The following is a 27,268-nucleotide window of genomic DNA, read 5'->3' on the forward strand; positions in this document are numbered from 1 at the left end:
TTTTTTTTTTTTTTTTTTTTTTTTTTTTTTTTTTTTTTTTGCTTTCAGAACCTTTGGGAAAAAGGACTTTGGTTTCTCAGAGTGTCGTTTTCCTCATTCAAGTCCTCCTCTGGGGACAAGTTTAGAGTTGTCTGTTCCTAGAGAGACACAAGCACCTGTGTGTTGACAACAGTCCCTTGGTGTGAGTCTTTTGTCATAGGGAGTTTCAAGTCAACAATAAAATCCTTATCGCTCCCCTCCCCCAAGAATTTTGGTTCAGTTTTTTGTCTTCTTTTAAACACAATATACAAAAATAGAAATTCTTCCTTATTTTTCATGTAAAAATATTCCTCTGATTGCAGTTCTCTGTGAGTGTGAGTGTGGGCTGGGGAAGCCTGGCGGGGCCACAGCGGGGCCAGCCTAGCCGGGGTGTGTGGGGCGGATCCGCCGGGACCGCTTGGTCACTGTGGTGTACTTGAAGGGCTTCTGCAGCTCTGCCTGTCCCTTGGGGTAGCGCTTCATGAAGTGGACGTCCTGCTGGTTCTCCCGGGTCTTGGGGCCCTTCCGTGGCCGCCCCTTCTTGGTGAAGCCCACGTACCAGCCAGAGTACTTGGCCGACATCAGGGCTGTGTAGTTGTTCTCCAGGACCTTCTCGATGAACACACACTCTTTGCTGGTGCCATCGGGCTGCGGGAAGAGAGAGGAGGAGGTGAGAAGGGGGAGGGCGGGCACAAGGGACAGGGCTATGTAGAGAGGGCATGAGCAGGTGGCCAAGGCTTGGGGTCGTGGAGTAGAGAGGGCCTGACCCAAGCTTTGGCCTCAGCAATTTCACTCCCTGGATCTATGGAGTGGACTTGTCATACTAGCCCCTGCATCCTTCCCTACTCACCAGTTAGGTAACATCCTCCCATTACCACTCAGGGATCCATCTCTTCCACTCTCCGCACTGTAACCAGGGGCTTCCACCTCAGCTCTACTAGAACAAGAGGCCTAGACCTGACCACTCAAAACGTTATTTCCCATGACCAGTGCAGAGCACAGCACGTGGCCTGAGCCATCCAATCAGCGTTCCTCGAGACCCTTGTGTACGTAATCCCCAAAAATCACAGGCCGATTTACACTTGGGAAACACGTAATGCTGAAGCTAAGGCAGCCATTGTACCACCATGAGGGGAAATTCTGTCTGACGACAAAGCCAGCTTGGAGCAAGGAAAGCCGAGAGGAAGAGAATGACAGAAACCGCGTCCTCCTCACATCTTTTAGCTTCTGGACCGAGCTGCGCCTGAGGTTCAAGTTACCTCACTGTTATGTGGGCTAACAATATCTCATGTCCTTTAAAAACAGTTGAGAGTGTCCTACCACATGCAACAGAAAGGAGTCCCAAGTGATGTGCGCTAAACCTTAGATGAAGCCAACTACTCAACTGCCAATCAACTCCACTGTTATACAGTTAAATATAAATTCCATTACATGTGGGATGCGGTACCTCTTAATGTTTGGTGTGAAGAGTGGTGGGAGCCTCTAAAAATAAGAGTTTGGGCATGGCCAAACTTCAAAGCCTGTAGCCGTGGTTCTGAGATTTCAGGGTCCCAGGTGAGCTCCCTGGGAGACTATGCTAGGCAAGGAGCACTAGATTCAGAGTCAGAAGTTGAATCCACTCTAGCACTTCCTTATGTGACCTCAGGCTAGTTAATTCCACTCTAAACTTTGGATTCCTCGCCTGGATCAAAGAGGGAAAACGACTCCTGCGCCACAGAGATGTTATGAGGAATGACGCTTATAAACGAGCCTGGCACACAGTAGGAACATGTTAAATTATTCCTGAAGAGCAGGTGGTTCGGACAGTCTGGCCTCCCTCCTTGGATCTGGACAAAGAGTGGTGCGAAGCAGGCTTTGAATCTCCTCCTTGAGAAAGTCGAGTTGCTCTGTGTGGAAGAGTGGGAAACACACAAAGTTGGAAGGCCTGAATTAGCAGCACTTGAGTTTCCAGCTAACATCTCCAAATTTAGGCCGGGCCCACTCCTCGTTACAGACGGATGCCAGGCCAAGTTGGAAGCCCAGCGGTCTGGCTGTGCGTGGAGACTGAGGTGCGAGTTCCAGCCTTTTGTTTGAAGTGGAAAACGGGCCGGAGCTTCCAGGAACGTTCACCTTTGAGCAGAGGGCAAGCTTGGGCCCTGCAGACAAAGTGCTGAACTTCGCAGAACGGGACAGGCAGGGTAAGAAAACATTCTCTGGAGGAGAGATCTTTTGAGGAGGCTGCAGAGTGGGCAGGGGGGTAGGGCCTGGGAGACACACACAGGACCCAGAGGACATTAGGGACTGGGTGAGGAGTGAGGGACTATTGTGAGGGAAGCCAGGCATATGTGCAAGGCTGATAGGAAGGAGTGGGCTCTGGGCTCTGGGCCCCCCATGAATAATTCTGGAAGCTGCCTATCCAACCTGAGTCCAGGTCCCTTGGCTGGTTTCCATGGAACAGTCAGAGCAAACTGAATAAAGGCTACACCGTGGCTGTTTTCCCACCCTAGAACATCTGCCTGGAAAACTGCTTTCAACCTTCAAGGCTCAGTTCAGTAACCACCTCCCCCGGGAAGCCTTCCCTGACTGCCATCTAGCTCCCTGGGTATTTCCTCCTCTTCCTTCAAGGCTCCATTTAAGCACCAGGCTTTACTGAACTCACATACTCCATCTTCCGAAACCCCTCGACACCCATTCCTTCTCCCGTCGCCCCCCAACAGAGCAATTCTGTATCTGCCTGCCTCTTCATCAGCCCAAGAGCTTCAGGAGGTCAGGACTGCTTCTCAGTTGCTCTCCTGGCTCAGCACAAATCTGAGCCCAAGACAGGGGTGCCCAGAGCATCTGTGGTTAAATGGATGAGAGTTCTGCTGGGATAGAAATGGTGGGGTTGACACATGAATGGGTTTTCCTCCAAAAGAAAACGGACTCTGCCTCCTGGATCTCTTACGAATGTTCCAGAGACAGTCATGAGCTACGAGAGGCCCCTCCTCTGGGGGATGTGCCGAGAAGAGTGAGCAGAGGGCTGGAGCTCTCTGCCTGCCAGCCTTGGTCTCCCTCCTCGTCCATTCACTCAATCATTCAGAATTTACTGATCGCCAACCACAGGCCAGACATTTCCACATGCATTGTCTCATTTAATCCTCATAACTTGCTAAGGTAGACTCTACCTGGTAGAAGAAAACAGTTCAAAGAGGCAAAAATGGCTTTCCCGAGGTCACGGAGCTTGTTAAGTGGCAGAGCCAGGATTTGAACCTGCGTTTGCCACATGTAGCTCGCGTCTCTGCTGTCTAGCGCCAGACAAGCCCATGAGGAGAAAGGGTATGGAACAGTGGGCGGTGCCCATCAAAACGCCTCCCCTCCCCCAGGCCCACAGAGCCACCGCGGGCATGAAGCAAGAACTCGGAGGTTCAAGGGCCAGCACACTGCCTGGCACACGTGCTCATTCACGTCTGGGTTGAGGATCTGGGCTTCAGGCTGAGATTCCCGACACTCCAGAGGTCAGGAGCCCCTTGGGAGGATCCATGGGGCCTATGATGGTCACAAGTTCCCCACCATGAACTCAGACCCAGTGGATAAGAAACTAACAGTAGGCTGTCCCGGGGCTTGACCCTCACCTCTGCTGAGTACCTCTATAACCCTGCTTACGGCCTGCAGAGATTTTAAAAAAAACATATGCACGGGCCTCATCTCTGAAAATGCTGACTCAATCAGTCCAGGCAAGGCAGATCATCAATATTTAGAGAGTAAGTGAATAGCCCATCCCAGAACCTCGGTGATTTAGTAGAATTTGATCATCTCTCCCCCTCTGCCACCTCCAACCTCCTTTCCAAACTGGAGTCCTATTCCTTCTATTTGACCTGAAGACTGAATCCTGATCACATCATTTGGCCCCTAGATCTAGTCTTCCTTGAAACTAGAACTACCCCCTGGATGTTTTTAGTTACATAGGCAAAAAAGTCCTTTTATGCTTAAAGGCATTTTGAATTGGGTTTCAGTCACTTCCAACCAAAGCAGTCTTCACAAAGATACAGTGGTAGGCAGGGTACCCTCTGCCCTGAAAGGGTCTGGGGCCCTATGTTGCCCCAAAGAGGACACACCGGTAATCACACAGGAGGGGGCAGGTGAGAAAAATCCGTCTGGGTTGAATCTCCACAAATGGGGAAAAACTGCCTAGTACATAGTGTTTGACACTCAACAACTCTTTATGGAATGAAAGGAAGTACTATATCCTAGGTCAGGTGGACGTGGGGTCCAGAGAGGTGGCAAGGAGAAGCGGGGGAGAAGAGCTCTGGTATATGATGGGTACAATGCAGCAGAGGGAGGAGCACAGCCAAGGGTCTGGAACATTGGCAAAGGCTCTGCCGGGGGCTCAGCAGATGCGTCCAGCTGTGGCCAGAGATGTAGAAGATTGACACCCAGGGTCAAGACCATCCAAGGAAGCTATCCTCTTGAGCCAAAGGAGCCAGAGCCTAAGCTGAGGTCAAGGAGTCCCACAGGTGAAGGACCCGGCTTCAAAGAGGAAGGTAACTCATGTTTAACAAGTAAGTGCCTACTAAGTGCCAGTGGTATCTTCCCATTTTACAGGTGAGGACGCTGAGGCTCAGGGAGGTCAGGGCACTTGGATTCCTGGGCTTCAGGTGGCTAATTCTGGCCATAGGTTAAGAGTCCATCCTCAGAAAGCAAGCACCCGCATTTCTATTTCTTTGGTGCCCCTGCAGCCCTTTGGGCAGGTACAAGAAGCATGATGGATGGACCCACAACTGGATGCAGCGGGGGACGCAGGCACGAAGACAGACGGTGACAACCCAGGTTAGCAGAACGGAGAGCGACAGCTGTGTGACGGGCTCTGGGCTTCAGGGCGGGTGCGCTGACTGAGCAGTCAGTGAAGCCAGAGGCTACGGCAGGATGAGCCAGAACTCGGGCGGATGGTCAAGGGAAGGGCAGTCCTGGCAGAGGGTACGGCACGCACAAAGCCTGAAGGCCCCTCAGGGAGCAGAGGCTGGCAGTGCCATGTGTCCGCGACATAAGGACCATGAGGGCGGGGAAGCTCTCCCCGAGGAGTGTAGCCTTTCTCGGGTAGGTGGTGAGGACCCAGGGGCTGGTTCTGAGCTGAGCTGGGGGCAGAGGGTGGGGAAGACCTGATCCCTTTTGTGCTTTAGAAAGCTGAGGGTGGGCACCGGGGGAAGGCCTGGAGGTGGAGCCTGAGGCCGCTGAGGGACATTATTCCCGAGAAGGTATGAGGCCAGAACGGAGGCAGGAGTTAGGGAAGCAGCAGACACACCAGCTATCAAGAGTTATTCCAGGACCGGGGTCTGACTGGCTGGGGCGTCTGTGATGAAACAGCAACCCAAGGGCCTGGGGTTCCAGCTGCAGGAGCCAGAGAGTGAGGGGCGCTAGGCTAGGCAAAGGCCAACAGGGGGACCTGCCCAGGGCAAAGTCAGGACTAGGGTGCGGTGGGTTGGTGGGGCGCCCTTGGAGCCTCCCAGGTCAGCCCAGAAGACCGGAAAGGGATGATGGGGGGAGCTGCAGCAAGCGGGGCGGAGCGAGGGGAGGGGAGAGGAGGGGGCGGGCGGGGGCGAGCCTCCCTGGGCTACGCGGAGCCTCGCCGCCAGCTGAACCATCCCCAATATTAATGACGGGAGAGAGGGCGAGGGGGCAGGAAATCGGAGCCGGCTCCTGTGGAAGCGGTGACTCAGCGGCCAGCCGGCGGGCGGGCGGAGGGCGGCCGGCGGCGGGGAGCAGCCCGAAGGGACGGGGCTGGTCTTTTGATCCCAAGACGGCCCTCCTGGGGTCAAGATGCCGGGAACCGCGTAGACGGGGAGGGAGGGGCGCGCAGGCACTGGGCACGGCGGGCTGCAGCGCGGCCCCTCCTTTAAACAGAAAAAAAAAAAAAAGGTTGGGGGGAGAAAGCCGGGCCCACAACTGCAAGCAGGTTGGGCCTGGGAGGCGGCCCAGGCGGGCAGGAGAACAAAGCGCCTGACGCGGTGCTTGCCGCGCCGCCACAGGAAACGCACGGCCAGGCCAGGGCACCCGGCGCCCGGCCTGCCCGCCGCCCCTGCCCCGGACCCCCTCGCTGGCCGGCGGGCCGGCCTCGGGACGCGGAAAGTGAATCACTAATTAAAACCACTCCTTGGCATCCCGGGGCGGCGCTACATGGATTACTATTATTTTGCTCTTTGAGAAGCTCCAGTCGGTGTGGGCAGTGCTGCTGGATTCCTTTGCCTTCCAAACCGGGCTTTGAAGCCCGCCTACCTCTAGCGTGGGACCTGGGACAAGTGCCCGGATGTGGCCAAGCCTCAGCTTTCTCATCTGGGAAATGGGGATGGTGGCGGTACCAACCCCTTGGGATTATTTTGGAGCATTTTTGCTCAGTGACCGGCAGAAAGCAGGTGCTCAATTAACAGAGGCTATTGGTACCGTTGTTATTAACAAATAATAAGCAACAATACCCTGGCTCTGTCCAGCCAGGTAACAGGTCCCTGGCCTGTTACCTTCTCTACAGGCACTTGGGAATGGGGGAGGGGAGACGGGTAAGAATTGAGGGATTCAGGAAGTCAAAACCATGGCTTAAACAGGAGTTGAGGTCATGCTTCCTTCCCCCCAACAAGGTGTAATAAATGCAAATCATCCCCCAAGGTCTTGCCGCCAAGTAGAAGAAGCCATCCTCCTTGGAATCTGGGTCTACCCTCCACCCCCCACTCCACCTGTCCAGCAGAAGCCACAGCCCCCTCCAATATACAAACTGGATAGGGGGTGAGTTGGGTCCCTGCAGAGAGAAGGGAACATGGAGCGTGCCACTATAGAGCTACCACCAGTAATGCTTTCCACTGGAACATCCAAAGGAAGCAAGTGTATGAACTTCACAAACAGACACTAGGAAAAAGGGGGGCAGCATCAAAACGCAGCATCAGTGGAGGCTCAGAACCCCTGGCACATGGGTCCACACCCCACCCCTGCCCTAATTTGTTACATGCAGCTCTCTTGCCTATTCCAAAGTAATAAAATCTTCCTGAAATGCTAGAATCATGAGGCCCAGAGCTGACGAGGCTGCTGGGTTCCAGAGGCGCTGCTTTGAGGAGTCGTAAAACCCCTGGTGATTGTTAAAACAGTGCTGCAGCCCCTGCCCTTGGCCTAATGGTTCCCTGTTCCCAGACATCAGGTACATTCAGGCAGGGAGCCGCAGAACCCCTTGAGGATTCTCCCACTACCAAGCAAGCCAGAGCTCCACATCCACCAGGAGAGATCAGGGCCCTGTGTGCTCACCAAAGTCACAGCCACAGATACCTCGGCCTGGCAGGCTGCAGGTGCGGGGACAGAGAAGTCCCTGGGACTTCTCTCTCACACACGTGCGCGCGCGCACACACACACACACACACACACATTCATGGGGCCTGTTTTCCATTTGGGAATGATAGGGCCCTGGACGCACTGTTCCAGCTACCCAGAGCTGCCGGGGGACCCACCCAATCTAGACCATCACTTACCTTCCCCACAAGCTTGCCTTTCCGGTTCATACACAGGTAGAATTCCGTCTCCTTGCCCTTGATCCGGACTTGACTACCGAAGGTATCTGTCTCCACTAGGAGCTGGGCTTCGAAAGGCAGAAGGAGAACAAGACACATTTTTTTACCAGGGGCAATGGCTGGCCTAAAGACTCAGCGACATGATCCCTGACCCTGTCCCTGGACCTCCCACTGCCCCAAAATCAGGCATGCGGGATGCCTCTGACAGGTCTCTCGGGAGCACCCTGCCCCTTAGGCAGGGAGAGAAGCTGTCTAACACCTGTTCCCCGACTCCCAGCCTCTCTTGACTCCACTTGGGACCCAGATCGCCCCTTGTGGCTGAAGACCAGTGTGCCTTCTGCTCCCCTCATCATCCACTTCCCCTCCTCCGCCAATACCCTTCCCCAAGGCAGGACAGACAGCCACACAAATAACCCCAGAAAAGCAGCAGTCTCTGGACTAAGGGGTCAGACATTCAGAGGCACGTGAGCTCACACAGGCATGCACACCACACACACACGCACACGCACACGCACACAAAACACACACACACACACCTTGCCTTGTGGAATGCCAAGCTGCTTCCTCCAAAATTTAGGTCACAGGCCCCTTCCTCCAGGGAAAACAACAGCTGGAGAGTCCCCTCCCCTCTGGGGATATGGGTGAGGGAGTGCCCTGGCCACTTGAAGTGGGGAAGGGTCAGGGAGGGGTGTTTCGAGTCCCTGGGGAAAGGAGGCTATCTGCATAATATTTCACCTTCCTCAATCAAGGCCACCAAGGCTGAAGAAAAACTACCTCCCGGGAGCCCGGAAGTCCCAACCAGGACCCAGTACCCCCTGGTGAGGAGTGGGAGGCCCCATGCTAAACCATCTATGCTCCACAGAGCCTCCCTCAGGATGGGGGTGTCCAGAGCTGATCCCCAAAGGCCTGACTAAACAAGGACCTCAAGTGGCCAAAGGGTGACTGCCTCTTGATTAGGCATACTGTGAGACCCCTCCCTGTCCCTCTGCCAGTCCACATTTTCTCCCCAGTAAGGTGCTGTGTGACTTTGGCAGGTCATGTGCCCTCTCTGAACCTGAATCCCTGCGCCTGTATTTCCCACCGCTACCACCCCCTTCTTTGCCTATGAGGCACTCCCCATTCTCACCCTCCCTCCCCTGACTCTTTGCTTCCCAGCACCTGCCCCTCCCTCACCCACAAAATTTTTATTTCAGTGACAAGGGACTTGCTTCTCAATAACAAAAATCATAGCCCTAAACACAGCATCCTTGGAGTCACAAAGAGTGTACCTCAGTGCCCCTAAAATACACTAGGTATGATTTTAATAAAAAAAAAAGTTTAAATATATACCCTGGTGCCCTGCTGTGAAAATTAAAACCATCTGGAACTCAGGATTTCCAATAATTAATCTAGCCTTCCTTTGACACCACTACTAATTAAAATATGATACCCACCTTTCCAAGGAAAAAAAGAAGAATTTACATAAAATTTAAAGATCTAACAAGAATTTAGTAATTCTAGGAACAAGGGTGGGGGGCACATTCTTCTCTCCACCTTCCCCCATCCCTAGTAAACCACTGAGTTGAGAATATTAACCAACACTGAGATAGGGGGTTACAAGCCCTTCATGTTCCCTGTTCCCCTTAACTCAAATTCCCCATTAACTCTCCTCTTAGCTTGGTCCCTGGGAACCAAGGGCCAAACATCACAGCAGCTCTGGGACATGCTTTCCGTATCCCCTCACAAAGCTCAGGCCCCACACGGGATGAGGGTTGTTGGGGGGTCAGGAGGGTCCCCAACTCTAGGAGCTTCTGACGAAGGTAGCATGTATAAGGGGATAGGTGAGAGCTTTGAAATGCACAGATACGGATAGGAATCCCTGGCCCCACTGGTCACTGTATGACCTTGGGCCTCAGTTTCTTCATCTGTAAAATGGGAATAGTCATCTCCAATCTTCAACAGTTATGGTGACGATTATATAAAATGATGCTGTAAAGGGCCTAGCACTCTGTTCTCAGAGGCTGGGTAGGGGAAGCTCAGTAATTATTGTTTAGTTTCCTAATAACTGCAAAACAAAACTGTTTTCCCAGAAAAAAAAAAAAAAAAAAGTAGTGGAAAAAAAATCAGACGTGTGTAAAAGGGCAGAGGTGGAGCAGAACTTGCCTCCCCAAAGTGTGCCCTCTGTCCTGAACTTCCTCAGCATCCTCCAGGGTCGCAGGCACCCCACACCGTGAGTGCATCAGAAAATGCCTTAGACTGGGATTCATGGGGTCTGATTCCATTTCTGGAATTGCCATCCTGGGGGTGTGACCTTGAGTAAGCCACACACCCCTCTGAGCCCCAGTTTCCTTACCCACGCAGTGGGAATGGGGCTTGACCCTATCCTGAATGTCTCTGGCATTGGAGAGGGGCAGGCATGGGAAACCCTAAGAAGAGGGTGAGGCCACAGGACTGGGGCCCAGGCAACTCCAAGTGAGTCCAAGGGGAAAACTGCTCTGTCTGCCCTCCCCCAGCACATGGCTGGGCCTCCGTCCTCAGAAGAGCTCCTACTACACGCTGGATCTGGCTCCCATGTGAGCCTGCTAAAGTCACATATCCCCATGAGCTTGGGTACCTTTGTCCCCTTTTTACAGTGTAGGAAACTGAGGTTCAGAGAAGCAACCCCGCAGGAAGCGCTGACGTCAGGTCTGCCTGGCTCTCCCTGCTGGGGCCTGGGTCCCAGAGGAGGGCCCCCAGCTCTGGGGAGACTTGGCTCAAAGCACAACCCCCATCTCTCATTAACCACAGCCCATCTCAGGAAGCCCTGGCCTCTGGCTAAGCCATCCAAAGGGCCTGGGGCTGGGGCTGGACCGCACCTCCACCCCTGCGAGCCAGTCTCCCTCACCCCAGCGAGGGCAGGGTCTGCACCAGCCTCTGTGCCCAGGGAGCCAGAAGTCTGTTCTTCCCCGACTGCAACAAGCCATGGAGTGACCTAGACTCCACTCAGCACATGACATAATGAGGAGCAAGCCGGGCCAGGATTATGTAAAGTCTTTGGGGAGTAATAGCAGCAGCATTTCTCAGAAAGACAGAAAGAGAGGCTCCGCCCGCTCAGACCAGGTTTGCCCCGAGCCTGCCTGGTCCTCAGCATCACGCTCCCCCTTCTCTTGACTCAAGCCCCAAGCCCCCAAGATGCGGCTCTCAGGAGCTAGCAACCTCATCTCCGCTCAGTTCCATGCTCCTGTCTGTCCCAGGCCAGGCGGAAGGGGGTGAGGATGGTATCTCGCCCCTCACCACCCTGGCATGCCCCCCTCCTCTCTCTGCCACTCTTGTTCCCAGCAGTCTCTTCTCTACACAGCAGCCAGAGGGATCCTTTTAAAATATAAAATTAATTGTGCCTCGTCCCTGCTAAAGCCTCCTGTGGATCTCCAACCCACTAAAAATCCAGACTCTTTACGGGGACCGGAAGGGGCACGTGGTCTGGCCCCTGCTGCCTGCTCCCACCTCCCTCCCTCCCTCACAGCCCTCCAGCCACACAAGCCTCCTTACTGTTCCTGCTCTAAGACACTAAGCACACTCCCACCTCAGGGCCTTTGCACTTTTCCTCTGCCTGGAGATTGCTTTGCCCAGAGCTTCCCATAGTGGCTTCTCATTTCCTAGGTTGACATCTCAGCTCAGATGCCACCTCCTCAGAGAGGCCTTCCCTGGCCATGCTGTCCCGTGTTGTACTATCCTCCCAGTTCAGCTCTAGCCACCCCCTGCTCCATTTTCTTTCTTTCTTTCTTTCTTTTTTTTTTTGCGGCACGCGGGCCTCTCACTGTCGTGTCCTCTCCCGCTGAGGAGCACAGGCTCCGGACGCGCAGGCCCAGCGGCCATGGCTCACGGGCCCAGCCGCTCCGCGGCATGTGGGATCCTCCCGGACCGGGTCACGAACCCACGTCCCTTGCATCGGCAGGCGAACTCCCAACCACTGCACCAGCAGGGAAGCCCCCAGCCCCGCTCCATTTTCCTCAGAGCTCTTCCCCAAGTTGTTTTATGTGCTACCTTTTCTATTGTCTGTCTCTATCCACTGGAAGGTAAGCTCCATGAAGGCAGGCCCTTAACTGTCTCATTCACCACTGTGGTTTCTAGCACCTAGCCCATACCTGGCTCACAGCAAATGACCAATAAGTAAATTTTAGTAAGTGCATAAAGGGCTTGGTGAGGTAGGTATGAATAAAGCTACTTAAAAGTTAAAGCAAATGAGATTCAGGGAGGTAAAGGGACTTGCCTAATGGTACACAGGTAGTAAAAGCAGGGTAGAAGTTCAAACCAAGTCTGATTCCAGGTCAATGCCCTTAGCAACTCTTCCCTCTACCCACCCACCCCACCGTGTTACTCCTGCCACTCACTAGAACTCTGAGCTCCTACCCACCCATCCTTACAACAATCCCAGGAGATTAGAACTATTTTTTATTATCCCCATTTTACAGGTGATAAAATTGAGTCCCAAGGTCAGACAGGGATGAAGTTAAAACGCAGGCAGGATTCAAACCCAGGCAGGCTAACACGGAAGTCTGGGTCTTAGCCTGTCTCCCCTACCGGTCACTTCTCCTCCACGCCAGTCCCTTTCCTGGGGGAGTTAGTGAGTGAACGAACACCAAAGGCAGGCAGAGAAGGTCTTCACTTGACCTCACCTTCTTGAGGCAGAGGTCTGTGGGTTGGGGTGCCCAAAGAGCCAAAGGTTGGGGCCCATCCCTCCTCAGCTCCATGACCTTGAGGGAGGAAGGGGTGCCAACGGTCACCCTGAGGAAAATACCTTCGAGCTGATTCTGGGAGGTGGGGGAGCCCATAGGAGCACCCAAGTCTGGGTTCAAACCGCAGCCAGAGAGGCATGAAATGACTTCAGATCTGGTTTTGACTAGAAGGAAAGGCTGCACGCACTAGAGGGTAAGTGAGTGCAGGATCGCGGGGGGGGGGGGGGGGTTCCACAAGCCAGCTCCCCTGAAGGCAAAGTCCACAGAGCCAGTCTTACCAGGGCCCAGCACAGAGCAGAAGCCCAGCGCCTGCCCATGGCTGGGGGCCAGGAGCTCGAAGGACCCAATCCCTTCTCCAGCACTGAGAGAGGAAAGCAGAAAAGGAAAAAGAGAAAGTGGAAGAAAAAGGAGCCGGAAAGAAAGCCCTTTCAATAAGAACGCATGCTGTCTTTTTTTCCCCGTTTCTCTTAAATGCATGGAGTAACAATGACAATTAAAAAAACAAAACAAAACAAAAACTGTTAATACTTATTTGAACATTTACCATCTGTCAGGCACTGTGCTTGGAGTCTGAATGTGGAATGTCCCATTAGATCCTCACAACAACCCCATGAGGTAGGCACGATTACACCCATTTTACAGATGAAGAAACTGAGGCCCTGAGCAGTTAAGTTACTTGCCAGAGTCACGCAGTAGGACCAGGATTTGAACACAGGCAGAGTAACTCCGGAGCTAGCCTGAGACAGACAGATTCAGACAGAGGTGAGCAGAGCAGGACAGACATCAGGCAGGTCAGCCATGGCAGAGAAAAAAGAAATGACTTTGATGGATGGATTGATTGACTGATTCCAGTGTGATCCCCTAGCTGGGCTTCCCTGCCGGCAATCCATAGCGTCACTTTAAAGACTTTTGGTTTGAAGGGTAGGAAACGACAGGGAAAGACCAAGAGGCAGACAGAGAGCCAGACAGACACATACAAAGAGGGACACAGAAGACCCAGAGAAAGGGAACTGGAAAAAGCTAAGCAGGAGAATTGGTTTCTTTTCCCCCCAAGCCTCGGGGTTAAATCCCCAAGACCTGAGAGAGCAGTGGGGGAGCTGGGAGCCAGCGAGAGGCTGGGCAGAGCTGGCCGTACCCAGACCCTGCACGGGGTGGCCAGAAGCCGGCCAGCCGGCCGCTACAATTCCAGCGCTGACAAGGCTGCTAGCCACTCTCCAGGCATCATCCTGCGGCGAGGAAACGTCCTTGCCACAAAAGGCACTGGGAGGTCACACCAAACCATACTCCCTTCCTCCCCTCTGAAGGTGGACCAGGTCGAGAGTAGGGGAAGGGAAAGGAGTGGGGGTGGGGGGAAGGAGCCCTTTCTGGAGATGTTTCAGCATCGCTATCCTCCCACACCCACACACACCCACTGTGGCCTTTCCCCAAAGATGCCCACGGTTCCCCTTCTCCTAAAGTCCCCCAAGGAGGTTCGCAGGCCACGTGGGCGAGCTGGAAAGGAAGAGAGAAAGAATCAATAGGATCGATCGGGAGCTATATTTAATCCTAGCTGTATCTCTCATGTGGCCACTTGAGCTGCAGAGTCAGCGACGTGTGGGTGGCCACTCCTCACTGGGGACAGAAGTCGTGGAACATGAGCTCAGAGGGCAGGGGGTTCAGACAGAGATATTAATGCCCCTTCCCAGCTGGGAGCGCCCCTCGGGGAAGCTGGTCCTGTCGCTCACTGTATCCTTGTTGCAAGATGCAAGGCTGGCTGGAAGGAAGGATGGGAGAGGAGGACAGGAGAAGAGGAAGGGAGCACGGATTGCCCAAGTACCTACTGTGTGCTGGGCTCTGTGCCAGGCACTTGCCCCCGCCCCGGGGAAGTGGTCCCATCTACACTCCCGGACGCACACATGGGTCAGCCATGTATTCACTGGCCCAAGCATGTACTGAACCGTTGTTTGTGGCTGGCTCTGTGCAGGGGATACGGCAGTGAACACAATAGACTGAAGCGGCCTAGCCTTAGAGTTTACACTATAACAGGAGACACAGAGAGCGAATAACTAAATACTTACCAGAACCTCAGGTAGCAATAAGTGCTAGGAAGAGAAACACACCCACGAGAGCACAGAGACAGGAATTCCCTGATAAGGGGACAACTGAACGGCGAGGGAGCAAAAGCCATGGGGACATCTCGGAGAAGGGCGTCCCCAGGCTGAGGACACAGCAAAGGCCCTTAGCTGGGGACATGCTTGGCGTGTTCCAAGGGCAGCAGGAAGCTCGCTGGGGCTGGAGCAGAGCGGGCAAGGACGGGGCAGTAGAGCCCAAGGTTAGTGTGCTAGTCAAGAGCTAGGCTACACCAGGCCTTCCTGCCGAGCCAGGGACTTGGACTGCATTCTAAATGAGCTGAGAGCCTTTGACTAACAAAGTGACACAGTCTCACGTTTTGGACTGTGGTACGGAGAAGGGACTATGGGCCGTCAGACTCAGAGAAGAGAGTCTCGGCTGTCTCAGCCACACCAGCCAGCCCAAAGGACCTGGCTCCTTGCTCCAGCACAGCCCTGCAGCAGGTACCAGGATGAGAGACATGGGGACCAGAGGGCCCCCTCCCACTTCCAGCAAAAGCCCTGGAAGACCCCACATACTTTCCTAGGTGAGTCACGCAAGTCAGCCCCTGATCGTGCTTTGCGTGGCCCCGTAATTATTTTATTCATTTATCCAGTAACCTTTAAGGGGGGCCTGCTCTCAGGACATGTACTGGACATGCAGACAGGCAGAAAGGTCACTGCTTTCAAGGAGCTCACGTTCTCAGAGGGGCAAGGGTGAACGGGGGAGCTGCCTCGAGGGGCAGAGTCCATGCTGGGGCAGGCTGACTCCCTGTGACCCTGAGCAGTGGTGACACAGCTGGAATCACAGACTAATCCATGCCTAACTGGAACAAGCCCACACAGTACACACTCGGTGCCCTGCCCATGCCTTCCCACAATTGTGAGGAAACTCACTGATGCAGGGACGGGATGGAAAGTGCCCAAGGGGACACAGAGAGTGAGGGACCCAGGCTCTTCCTACTCAGAGTCAGCCCCTAGAAAGGAGAAGGGGCTCTCGCCTGGGAGCTCCTTGAGGGTTGGGCCTGGGTGGTCTCACTCACCGCTGTACCGCCCAGTGAGGGAGGGATCCAGGTGTGAACTGAGAGACCGGACCGCACGCAACAGAAGGGTCGAGATACCCTTCGGCATCCAGCCTGAGAAGGCAGCCAGAGCGTGGCCAGTCCGCCCTGCTGCTTGATCATGCTGAAGAAGCCTCTTCTAAACCGCAGCTGATATGCCAGGGCCCCACTAAGGGGAGAGAAGCAGTATCCCTTCTGGAAGCCGCACGAATCCGTTCTCGAGAGGGGAAACCTTCACCTGAGCCTATGACGGTACCCCCCTGCCGCCATACAACAGCACGGAGTTCAGGTGGTTATTATGAATATTCTTGCTTTAATAATCATATACTCTTTGAGAATAAGATATTCTCTCATTTCAATTACCCCATTTTACAAAAGAGTAAACAGGACCAGAAAGGCTAACACACACCTAAGGTCTCCAGCTCGTAAGTGGTGGAACTGAGATTCCAATTCCATTCGACTCCAGAGTCCACATGCCCACCCTCTCAAAAGACCACCTCCCTGGCTATCACAGCCCCTCCGGAGGCCTGCTCGGGGATGTTCTGGGCACTGTCAGTCCTGGGAGGCTGGCCTACTGCAAAACCTTGGGTGTTCTGGCCTTTTTTTCTTAATCAGGTAGAGGAGCCCTTTTCTGCAAATGAAAATAGGCAGGAATATCCAACCACATGGCTTATAAAAGCAGAGTTGCTCCCACACCACCATCCCTGGTGCTGGGGCCCCTCCCCCTCCCTGAGGGCTGGCTCAGCTGACCCCAGGTGCTCCTCTGCTGAGACTCAAGTCCCACCACCCAGCAGCCCTGCTTCCTGTAGCCAGTGGGTGCTGACACCTCCACATCCCAGCTGAAGGGCATCAACCTTGGAGGCAGGTAGAGTGGGGCCTTCTCATCCTTGCTTGGCAGGTGAAGAAACCAGGCCCAGAGCCAGACATGTTTGTCCCCCGCACTGGGGGCTGCTCAGCGGCCGAGCTGCCACTGGAACCCAGGGGTCCTGCCTCCTGGCCCAGTGCTGTTTCTTCAAGGTGGCAACTACCTGCAGGACAAAGGTGACCAGGACCAAGGGCAGGAAGGGGAGGGGCTGATGTAATAATCCCGGGTGGGCAGGGTGGCCCTCCCCCAGTTCCTGGCCTGCCAGGTGTCCCACTACCTAAGCCTTTAGCCCCCTGGCCAGCATACCTCTCCCTCCAGAGCCGAACCTAAAGCTAAGAAAGTCCTGCATTCCTGGAACAGCCAACCTCAGGGCCCTCAGAGTGCTCTGGGAAAGCTTCAGGGAGCCATGGGGAGAAACTCTTGCAGAAGAGCCTGGTGTAGAAGCCTGGCTGACATCTATGCAGATTTCACCGAAGACTGCTCACTGCTGCAAAGTCGGCCAAGAGCTCCTGGGCAGGGCACCCAGACAAAGGTGGGCCCGCATCTTGCACCTACCTGCCTATGGGGTCTAGCGCCTCGGGACGCTGTCAAATCTGAGATTCTGAGTGTTGTACAGACTCAGATCTGAGACTCCGGGCGTTTCTGGGGATTCCAGATTCCAGGCATTTATAGGGATTGTTTATACTTGGTGTTTGCTGAAATTCCCAGACTGCATTCTAACTGTGTATGAATGCAAGTCTCAGAAGACACCATTCTTTCAGCTGGATGGAGCCCTGAGAAGGAGGGAGCAGGTTCTCAGACCATCCTGGGCCCCCTGGCCTGACTGACGACTACTGGCTGCCCCTCCCCCACAGGCAGGGCAAGCCTCTAACACAGCCCCATCCTCCTGCCCGGCTTGGCCACATAAATCACCCTCCCAATAATATTTGTATTGATTATCTAGATTGGAAGCCTCAATCGGCTCCATTGTCTCACTTCCTCTCCCAGGGCTCGCAGATGGGATCCCTTCGCCTCATCTGCGTTTCTAATGCGACATTTAAATAGAGCAGCCTCAGCGGCCAGCAAGGCCCCTGGCTGCCCTGGGTGTTGGGGGATTGGAGGAATGATAAACATATTCCCTGACAGAGAATCATTAAATCTAGAGTTTGTGGAGCTGGAGGAGAAGCCAAGACGGGCGAGTCCCTGGATACTCCAGGGGTGGTCCCCCAGCACCACCAGGGCGCTTGTTAGACATGCAGAGCTCAAGGCCCCAACCCAGACTCTCTGAATCAACATCAGCATTTTAATAAGAACCCTCAGTGATTCCGATGCACGTTAGTGTTTAAGAAGCACTGCTCTGGTACAGCCCTTGTAATGTACAGAGGGAAACTGAGGCTCAGAGAAGGCAAGGTTACACAGCAGGTGAGATTCCCCGAGTCTCCAGTCCAGGCAGAGGAAATGAGAGGACAAGTGGCTTCTGGAGGGAGGGGCCGGCCATTTCCGGCCTCCTCTCCCTCCCAAGCTCTTGACTCCTATCTCAGAGCCTGGACAGATGGTTCAGACCAGAGTCTGACCCCCCTGTACTCTCCCAGCCTGGAGGGGCCAGCCAGAGCTCCGGGGACTCCCCAGGAGGGCACCTCCCTCCCGCCCCAGCCAGCCAGCTGCCCCTTCCCTGGCAGCAACTGGACAGCAGATCCCAGGGAAAACCAGCACCTGGGTCTGCCCAGCACAGCCAGGCGTCCACGGAGGGGGGGCACAGAGAGACGAGGCCCCAGAGAGGCGGCCAGCAGAGGGCCTGGGAGAGGTGGGGAGGAGGGATGGAAAGCTGTGGTCGGAGAGAGGGAAGCAGGGAGAAAGACAGAGATGGTGAGGAGGGGGGAGCCAGAGAAATGGACAGAAACAGCCAGAAGGAAGGGAGAAGGACTCAGAGAGAGAGATGCCCAGATAAAAGGAGAAGCAGCCAGACTGAGAAAGGAAGAAGGGGGACGAGGGAGGGAGGGATGGAGGCAGTAAAGAGTGATGGGGCAGGAGAAGGGAGGGGAGGCAGCTGGCCTGGAGAAGCAGGAGCCCAGCGTGGCCCAGCCCTGCCCAGCCCGGCCTGGCCCAGCCCCCAGTGACGGTGCAGCTGCCACACTTGGGCCCTACCATGAGGTCAGTCCTGCCCCGGGGCTGAGGGAAAATAAATGGTGTCCAAGATAAAAGATCCAAGAAATTATTTGTCTTGTTGTCATGTCTTGACTGCAATGGGCAGGGGCTGGCGGGCAGACGGAGCATCATCTCGGAGAAACCCAGGCCGGCAGGCTCGGCCGCAGGCACGCACGTACTGTGGCCACCTACAGCCCCGGCTCCCCCCCACCCAAGGCTGGGGCCTGGGACACCTCCCAGAACCTGGGCCTGAGAAGGTAGGAAGCGATGGAGGTGTGGTCAGTATTTGCTCAGTGTCTGGCCCCTGAATCCCCTCCAGGCTCTGGGAGGGAGGAGTCCTGCCTGCTTCACTCACTGCGGAGGGTCTTTGTGGGTTGGGGGCTTAGGGAGGGAAGGGAGTCAGGGTTATTTCGCTCCTCCCAGCCCCTCCGCAGAGGCAGCTTGGGGCAGGTGATGCTTCCTAAACACCCCAGAAGAGAGTTGGGCAGTTCCAGGGTCAAGGGCAGGTCATGGGGACCATGGCCCAAGGTGCTGTGAGTGCCCACGCCTCATAGGTGCACAAGCTCAGGCCCGCAGAGCACACACACACAGGCCTGTGCACATGCACACACTCTCATACACATATGCACGTATGCACACACACACTCACGCCAGGCCAATTTCCACCACCACCACCAGCATCCAAAAAGCGTGCCCCAGAGGCTCCCACCCCTCCGAGCATCTGAACCTGGGGAAGCAATGCCGTGGGGAGCAGGTTGCCACGGATACCCATGACGACTGGCATTTATGGGGCATTTACCAGCAACAGCATGCTTTATTCATGTCTTCAGTTACTACTCCCAATAAGGCTCTCAGGGATGCACTACTGCATCCCCATTTTATAGATGAGGAAACTGAGGCCCAGAAAGGCTCAGCGCCAGGTGCAAGATCACACAGCCAGGACACGGCAGAGCTGGGATTTGAACCTGAGGTCTCAGAGGCCGGGAAGAATGTGTACACGGTCGGGGGGGGCGGGGGGAGGGGGTTGACACTTACCATACTTGTCCCCGTCCTCGCCGCGGGCGCTGATCCTACGGCCCAGGACCTGAATGTGCTTCCCGCTGGTCCGGCTGTAGAGCTGGTACAGCCGCAGCTGCTTACGGCTCACATCGTCCCGAGCCCGCGTCTGGTTCTCCACGTGGATGCGGAAGTCCACGTTCTCCTCGGCCACCAGCACCTGAGCAGGGAAAGGGGAGATGGTGAGCTACTCTGGAAGTCCAGAGTCCCTGTGTGCAGGAACCACATTCACAACAAAGAGCCAGGGTCTCCTCTATGCCAGCTCTGGGTCAGGCATCAGCACACGCTCATCATTGCCCTGTTACCACCCCCATTTCACAGATGAGGCAACTGAGGCTCAGAGAGATGAGCTAAGTTGCCCAAGGTGGCCCAGCCAGGAAGCAGCAAAGCTAAGAATCAGGTTTAGGTCTATTTGACAGCAAAGTTTGCTATCTTTCCACCACACCCCCAAATTAAAGCAAGAAGTATGGAGCGGAGTTTCCCATGTGACCTTGGGCCCATGGTTTGTTCCGCCTCAGGTTCTTCCCCAGTAAAACAGTGGAGCAGAGCCTCCAGCCTGACTACACCCCAGGGTGGTTGTTAGGATACAGTGAGCAAATGGGAAGAAAAGTACCAAAATCAATATGGAGATGGGAAATGGATGGGGGCATATAATTCCTGTTTAGGTCCTCAGCAGGGAAGGAAGGAGACCTGGCAAATTTCTTCCTGGGAACGAATGAACCAGAGGCCAATGTCATTTCTCCCCCTGGAGCTGATGCTGGGGGCGGTCTCCTCTCCACATCCCAAGTGTCCTCATGCTCGCCTTCACCACCAAGCATTTGACCACATCCCTAGCCCCTCGTGGAGAAGCCTTTGCTTAGCATCTCTCATCAAAATTCCCTGTATCCCTGGAGGTTTAGCTCATGTCCGACCACACTCTCCAGGAAGCCACCTCTGGCTACGCCAGCACGTATCTCTCCCGTCTCCTTTCCCTGAACACGGCCTCTCACGTAGACAATTTGCACCCACCTCCTCACCAGCCTCCTGCTTCTCCTCTTTCCCCCTGGTAGTCCATCTTCCACCAAACCCAATCACCTTGTGCAACCCTCCCCTCCAAACTCTCCAGGGCTTCCCATCGCATTTAGATAAATGTCCCCACCAGGGCCTCACGGCCCTGCAAGATGAGCCCCCGGACTTCCCTGGTGGTGCAGTGGTTGAGAGTCCGCCTGCCGATGCAGGGGACACGGGTTCGTGCCCCGGTCCAGGAAGATCCCACATGCCGCAGAGCGGCTGGGCCCGTGAGCCATGGCTGCTGAGCCTGCGCGTCCAGAGCCTGTGCTCCGCCATGGGAGAGGCCACAACAGTGAGAGGCCCGCGTACCACAAAAAAAAAAAAAAAAAGATGAGCCCCCAACTGCTTTCCACCTTCATCTTTTACCACTCCCTCCCCACCAGTTACACTGGCTGTCTTATTAGGGCTCTGAGCATTCCAAACACAAAATACACACATGCCTCAGGGCCTTTGCACTTGCTCTTCCCTCTGCTTCAGTGCTCTTTCCCAGATTTTTGCACTCTGGCTCCTCTAATTCATTCTGCTCACATGTCACGTCCTGAGACAGGACTTCCTTGACTGCTTCTCTGAGGCAGCCCCCACTTCTGTCACTCCTCATCTCTCTACCATGCTTTGATTTTCTTTCTAGCATTGATCAACCTCACATAACATCTATTTATCTAGTTTTTGTCTGTCTCCCCCACTTGTTTTCTGCTCTATCTCCAGCACAGAGCATAGTAGGAACTCAAACATTCGTCAAATGTATGAATGAACAAGTGAACATTGAAAAGATGTGGAGTCTGTCATCCCATTCAGCATTAAATTAGGTTTTCCTACGCCCTGATAATTGTATGCCTGTCCCAGCCCATCTTAACCAGAAAGCTGAACAATTCTTGAAGTCCAGACAGTGTTCTGGGTTTGTTCTAGGCACGCTAGTCTTGCAGGACCCCGTTCCCACAAGAGCATGACCCCACTCAGCCCATGATGGGGCTCTTGGAATTGGGGCTGCCCAAGCATCTGTCTCAGCTCTCAGCTGTGAGCTCTCCAGGGTAGGGACCATGTTTTCCTCATTGCAGGGTCTCTGTTCCCCTGCTGACCTGCACATGTCCTCCAATCCCAGCCTAGGCTCCACAGACACTTCACCTGGACGACATTATTGAACTTTCACTATCATCCTCAGGGTGGAAACATTATGCCACATTACAGATGAGGAAACTGAGGCTCCGAAGCTGAACCAACAAGGTCACAGAGCAGGCAATGGCAGAGTTAGCCCCAGGCCATGTGGCCCCAAAGTGTTGCTTTCAGCTCCACCTCAGTGGGCCCCACCAGTACAGTGGTGAGCAGGATCCGGGTTCAAAATCCAGTCCTGAGCATACATCCAGAGAAGGCCATAATTCGAAGTGATACTCGCACCCCAGCATTCACTGCAGCACTATCTGCAATAGCCAGGACATGGAAGCAACCTAAATGTCCATCGACAGAGGAATGGATAAAGAAGATGTGGTTCATATATATACAATGGACTATTACTCAGCCATAAAAAAGAATGAAATAATACCATTTGCAGCAACATGGATGGACCTGGAGACTGTCATACTGAGTGAAATAAGTCAGACAGAGAAAGACAAATATCATATGATATCACTTATACGTGGAATCTAAAAAAACGGTACAAAGGAACTTGTTTACAAAAGATAAACAGAGTCACAGGTATAGAAAACAAACTTATGGTTACCGGGGGGGAAAGGGGTGGGGGGATAAATTGGGAGACCAGGATGACATATACACACCACTATATATAAAATAGATAACTAATAAGGACCTACTGTATAGCACAGGGAACTCTTCTCAATACTCTGTAATGACCTATATGGGAAAAGAATCTAAAAAAGGGTGGATATATGTGTATGTATAAGTGATACACTTTGCTGTACAGCAGAAATTAATGCAACATTGTAAATCAACTATACTCTTAAAAAACACAAAAAAACCCAGGGTTAGCCACTCCCTAGCTAAGGGTCCCCAGGCAACTTACTGAGAGTGGTGACAATGGCACCCACCTTGTGGGTTGCTGTGAATATTAAACATACAGTCTTAGAGCAGTTGCCTGGTACAGATTTAAGCGCTCAGCAGACACAAATAACTGCTGAGAGGATACAAGGGAGCCCTTTAAGAGGCTCTTGGTGAAGCCCTGCTAACAGAAGCCTCCCCAGGACACAAGGGGATCACACTCTCACGTCCTTTGAGACGAGGAACTTCTGCTGCTCAGATTACGGTTTGGGAAGATGTTACTGCTTTTGATCATCCCGACAACCCTAGGACGTGGGAATGCTCATCACCCCCATTTAACAGATGTAGAAACTAAGGCTCAGGAAAGTTAAGTCAGTTGCTTTGAGCTGCACAGCCCGGTGGTGCGGGGCCTGGCCGCTGGTGCACCCAGAGTGCACACTCTTCACTTCCACTACCCTAAACGGCCAGCCCGTTCACAGCCCAATCTCACACCTGGGACTTGCCTCATTTCACATCCTAATGCTTAGGGAGGATAGAGCTCCAGTGCCCCCTGAGGCCCACACCTGGTGGGCATGTGTCCTGAAGAACCCCCGCCCGTAGCCCTCAACCTTCCTGGAATGACTTCCCGATGTGGCCTGGCCCTGTCCCCTCCCCCAAGGCCAGGCCTCCGGCCTCCCTCCCTGTCCTCCAGATCTCCTCCTGCTCACAGGAGACCTTATTGACCAGAGGTCAAACCAATCTCCTCACCCCAGGTCCCCTAGGGGAACTGCCCTGCCCCAGAAGCCAGCCTCCCATTAATGATTTTCTCCCTGGCCCACTGGACAGAGGCAGCATGGGTGACCCAGGGTCAGCAGGGGCTCTCCAGCGGCCCTTCCCCAGGATGCGAGGGAACAATCCATCTTGCCCAGCTTCCACCATTTAAGCCGTACTCTGGCCACATCAATCCCGAGGGCGGTAACAGGGGCGGCATCGGACATGGAAACAGAGTCCGTCCTTTTGAAAAGGCAGGAAGACCCCTGGGCTTCCTGGGCAAGACCTCTGGGGGGCTCCAGGTCTTTGCACAGCCCCTCTGCCCGGATGACACCTGCCCTCAGGTACCTCCTCTGGAAGTATTTCCTGCCCTCCGGCCTCAGGCTGGCTTACAGCCTCTGGACACTACTGTAATGGCTTACTGTCCCCAGAGTCCAGTTTCCCTGGCTCATCCCTGAACCTCCAGCTCTGCCCCCAGAAGGCACCTGGCAAACGTCTGCTAAATCACTGAGGCCAGGAAGAGGAAAACCTGGCAGCCAGAATCAGCCCCATCACTTACTACCCAGATGAGCAAGTGTCCCAGAGAGGGTTTTTAAAGCCATCAATTGCTAAGCTTTCCTCTGTTCCAGGCACTCTGCTAAGAAGCCCTCAAGACATGGTACCTCGTCAAATTCCTTAAGCACCCGTGGAGGTAGGCACCAGTTAGAGTCCATCTCACAGACTGGACCTCTGAGGCACCTCTCCGGGGCCACAGAGCTCCAGGGCCTGCCTGCAGAGCGCATGCAGAGCGGGGCCACTCAGGAACATCCTCTCGCTCCTCCTTTCCTGCTACTCGGCCTCGCCGCCCAAGAGGGGGCCTGTCTTCCAGGACTTCCTAGAACAGTCAGAGCTGCTCTCTAAACCCATCCAGGTGCATAATCATCAGGGGCCTTGAAAAGCTGCAGTGTGACAAAAAATCAAAATGCTGCGGCTCTCGCAAGGCGAGCACGGCTGGCACAGACAGGGTGTCTCCTGGGGCAGAGCAAGGTGCCTTACCAAAGGCTCTCCTTCCCCCACCCCATACTCACGGATTATCTTTGAGGTCGAGATAGCTTTTCCCGCAGCAGGGTAGCCTACAGTGGGGTCCCCCTGCAGCCTGGCTGAGACCCCTGTTACCCCCCAGGGCGACCCACCCCTTCTCTGAGGGGCTTGCGCTCTGGTGGAAATATTCACTCCCCGATCCAGGAATTGCACAGGGGCTGCAACCCGAGATCCCAGCACAGACGTGGTGCTTAGTGGGACAGAGCCCGCCACCTTCCGCCTGCAGTCTCAGGCTCTAGTGCACGAGGTGAGGGGTTTTCCTGCTCCCAAATCTGCCTGGCTCCCCACTACCCATTGCACGGCGCCCGCATGTAGTCCTTTACCATCCAGCCCCCGCCTAGCTTCCAAGCCTCCTCTCTTAGGCACCTTGGGGGGAAACTACCATGGGGTGGAAAGAGGTTGGGGTGAGCCCCACTCCAACCCCAGGGCCAGCTTACAGACGTCCGCCCAGGTTCCCCCTCCCGCCAGGGAATCCGATAACCACAGTTGCTCCCTCTGACCGAAGGTTTCAACCTCACCCATCCACTCCTGGCTCTGAAGTCATGTCTGAAGCGGCTTCCTATTTCTTCCTGGGCTCGCCTCACACCAACATCTGCCACATCACACATCACCTAATACACACGTTACATCAGCACACCCACACCACACACGTTCAACAATAGCACTCACTGACCTCGGGTGTGACCTGGCTCCACCCCAAAATCACCAACCTACTTGATTTCTTTAACCCTCAGTTTCCTCATCAGCAGAATGAGATTGTTTACAATTATTTACCTCAGAAAAACATAAGTAAGAAGAGCCACCTTTTTTTTCTTTTTTTCTAAACAGTCACTACTTATGGAGCATGTTCTCCATACTAAGAAGTACTTTAACTAACTTATCTTACGTCATCCCCAGAGCAGCCCTATGAGTTGGTACGGTTATCATCCCCATTTTACAGATGAGGAAACTGAGGCTCAGAGAGGTTACATTGCTTGTCCAAAGGCACAAAATCGGTGCAGAAAAGAATCAAGATTTGAATCCAGCCCAGCCTAGAACCTCCGCTCCCCGTCTCTTCACCCTCTCCTGCTCTATTCTCCTTTCTCTCTGTCACCCACCTCCTTTCCCCCATTCAGGAAAGCAATTGGCTCCGGCCACAAGCCATATGTGGGGCAGGGACTGAGGTGGAGGATTAAACATGAAAGGACTGAGGCCTTGAGCTCACCCCCTACCCGAGAGAGAAGGAAGGGGTCAGACTGCCCCTCCCGCCCAGGTACCCATCCTCGAGGCCTCAGAGAATCCGCGCCCCTGTCTCCAGGCAGCCTGCCCAGAAAGGGAGGGTCTCCCTGGTCCCAGGAGAGGCAGCCCACAGACTTGCGGCCACATTCCACCCCTGCCTGCCTCCCCCTCCAGAAGCAGCACTGGGGCCAGCCATGCCAAGGGCTTTCGGAGCTTCTCCAAATTCTGGATTCAAACCTGAGACCTGCACCCCGTTCCAGGAGTGGCCCCTTGTAGAGTCAGCACCCCCTCCACCCTGAGATGCAGCTCCCAAACTCTTCCTCAAGAGGAAGCCTGGACTCAGGCCCAGGAGTTGATGCCAGTCATAGCGCTCCGGGGGTTATTATCGTCGTTGAGCATGAAACTAACGCCGGCTCCCACTTCGTGGGCGTTCGCTCAGTGCCAGGGTCCAAGCTAAGCACTTTCCAGGCACTGTCTCCTCGCTCCTCGCAGGACCTGGGCAGGTCAGAACGATTACCATCCCCATGATAAAGGGAGACACAGAGAGGCTAAGGGATTTGCCTCAGTTGTACAGAAACTGATGCAGCCAAAACTGAACCCACCTCTGGCTCTGGAGTCCATCAGTTTCCCCTAGCTGACACCCCTGGACAGAAAGCGGAGGAGGGAGGCTGGGCCCACCCCTGAATTGGAGCTTGGTTCACTCAGACTGATGCCTCCAGTCACCCCTTAGCCCCAGGTTTCTCCCCTCTCTCCTGTCACACTCCCCACATCCATCCCAGCCAGGACACAGGGATGTTCCAAAGGGCCCTTCCCTACCCCCAACCTGTCCATTAAGCTCCTGGGGCTGTCAATGTATTGATTGGCAGGGCTGAACCGCCAGCACGGGAGGGGGGTGCTGCCACCCAAGGTGCTGACCGGGAGCTCCTCTTCCCCATACATCAGCCTGCTCTGTACAGATTGTCAATATGGGTGCCGCGGCCCGTCAACCCTGCAGCCAGCCTGAGGCGGCGGCGGGGGGGGCGGGGGACTCCTAAAGACCCATGCTCCCTTCTTTCCTCCTTTTCTCCTTCCTTCCAGTCTCTCTCCCTTGAAGCCCCTGGGTGGGGAGAGGGGTCACGCATGTCAAAGAGGTAATAAACAAGCCCTTTATTCTGGCATTCAATGCCCACCACGGCCTTTTATATCACCCCCATTCCTGAACTTGATGCGACAGCCATTCCAAACAGCTTGGAGTCCCCTGAGCAAGGTATTCCCTGCTCCATGTAGAAATGGTCCATGTGCCTGCAAAGGCTTTTTCGCACACACACACACACACACACACACACGCACGCACGCACACACAGAGAGACACTCAAAGAGTCTTCTTCACCCAGCTCATTCCTATTTCAAGATTCAAATGGCGCACCTTCCCAGGCGAGATCCTCCTGCCCTGAGTCTGGTTTCAGGGCCCTTCGTCAGAACACCCTCTGCACCCTTGGGCCCCTGCCCCCTGCACAGATCCCTCAGATCTCTCTCAAATCCCTGCGGGCTGGGACAGGTCCTGAGCACCCCGTGCCCCACACCTGGTACAGGGTTGGGGGGCTCCATACAGATGCCCGGCCCTCAGAGAAGCTGTTCTCCCCACCCCTCCACTTGCTGACATTCATGCTGCATGCCAGGTCCGTGCCAGGTGCCACAGGGCCCGTGGGATGGGCCAGGCCTCCTTTGACTTCCAGGAACCAGGAGCTGGCGGACAAGCAGGCCTCTAGGCACCCCAGAGTCAAATGTATAACTGCAG

At 54.6% G+C, this 27,268-nt stretch overlaps 1 protein-coding gene across 1 annotated transcript in view; it reads right to left on the minus strand.

Moving 5' to 3' along the window:
* Window positions 1-6: 6 nt before the first annotated feature.
* Window positions 7-27,268, minus strand: part of FGF18 (fibroblast growth factor 18) — a 34,151-nt gene continuing 6,889 nt past the window's right edge. Inside the window, exons 3-5 of the mRNA XM_027084419.1 lie at window positions 19,384-19,564; window positions 7,479-7,585; window positions 7-666 (exon numbers count right to left, since the gene is read on the minus strand). Of these exons, the coding sequence (XP_026940220.1) occupies window positions 400-666; window positions 7,479-7,585; window positions 19,384-19,564 (555 nt within the window). The 3' untranslated portion in view covers window positions 7-399. The remainder of the gene's footprint in view (window positions 667-7,478; window positions 7,586-19,383; window positions 19,565-27,268) is intronic.

The sequence above is a fragment of the Aethalodelphis obliquidens genome, unplaced genomic scaffold, assembly GCF_003676395.1.
Source record: "Aethalodelphis obliquidens isolate GAN/ISIS:26980383/991018 unplaced genomic scaffold, ASM367639v1 scaffold52, whole genome shotgun sequence".
Lineage (NCBI taxonomy): Eukaryota > Metazoa > Chordata > Mammalia > Artiodactyla > Delphinidae > Aethalodelphis > Aethalodelphis obliquidens.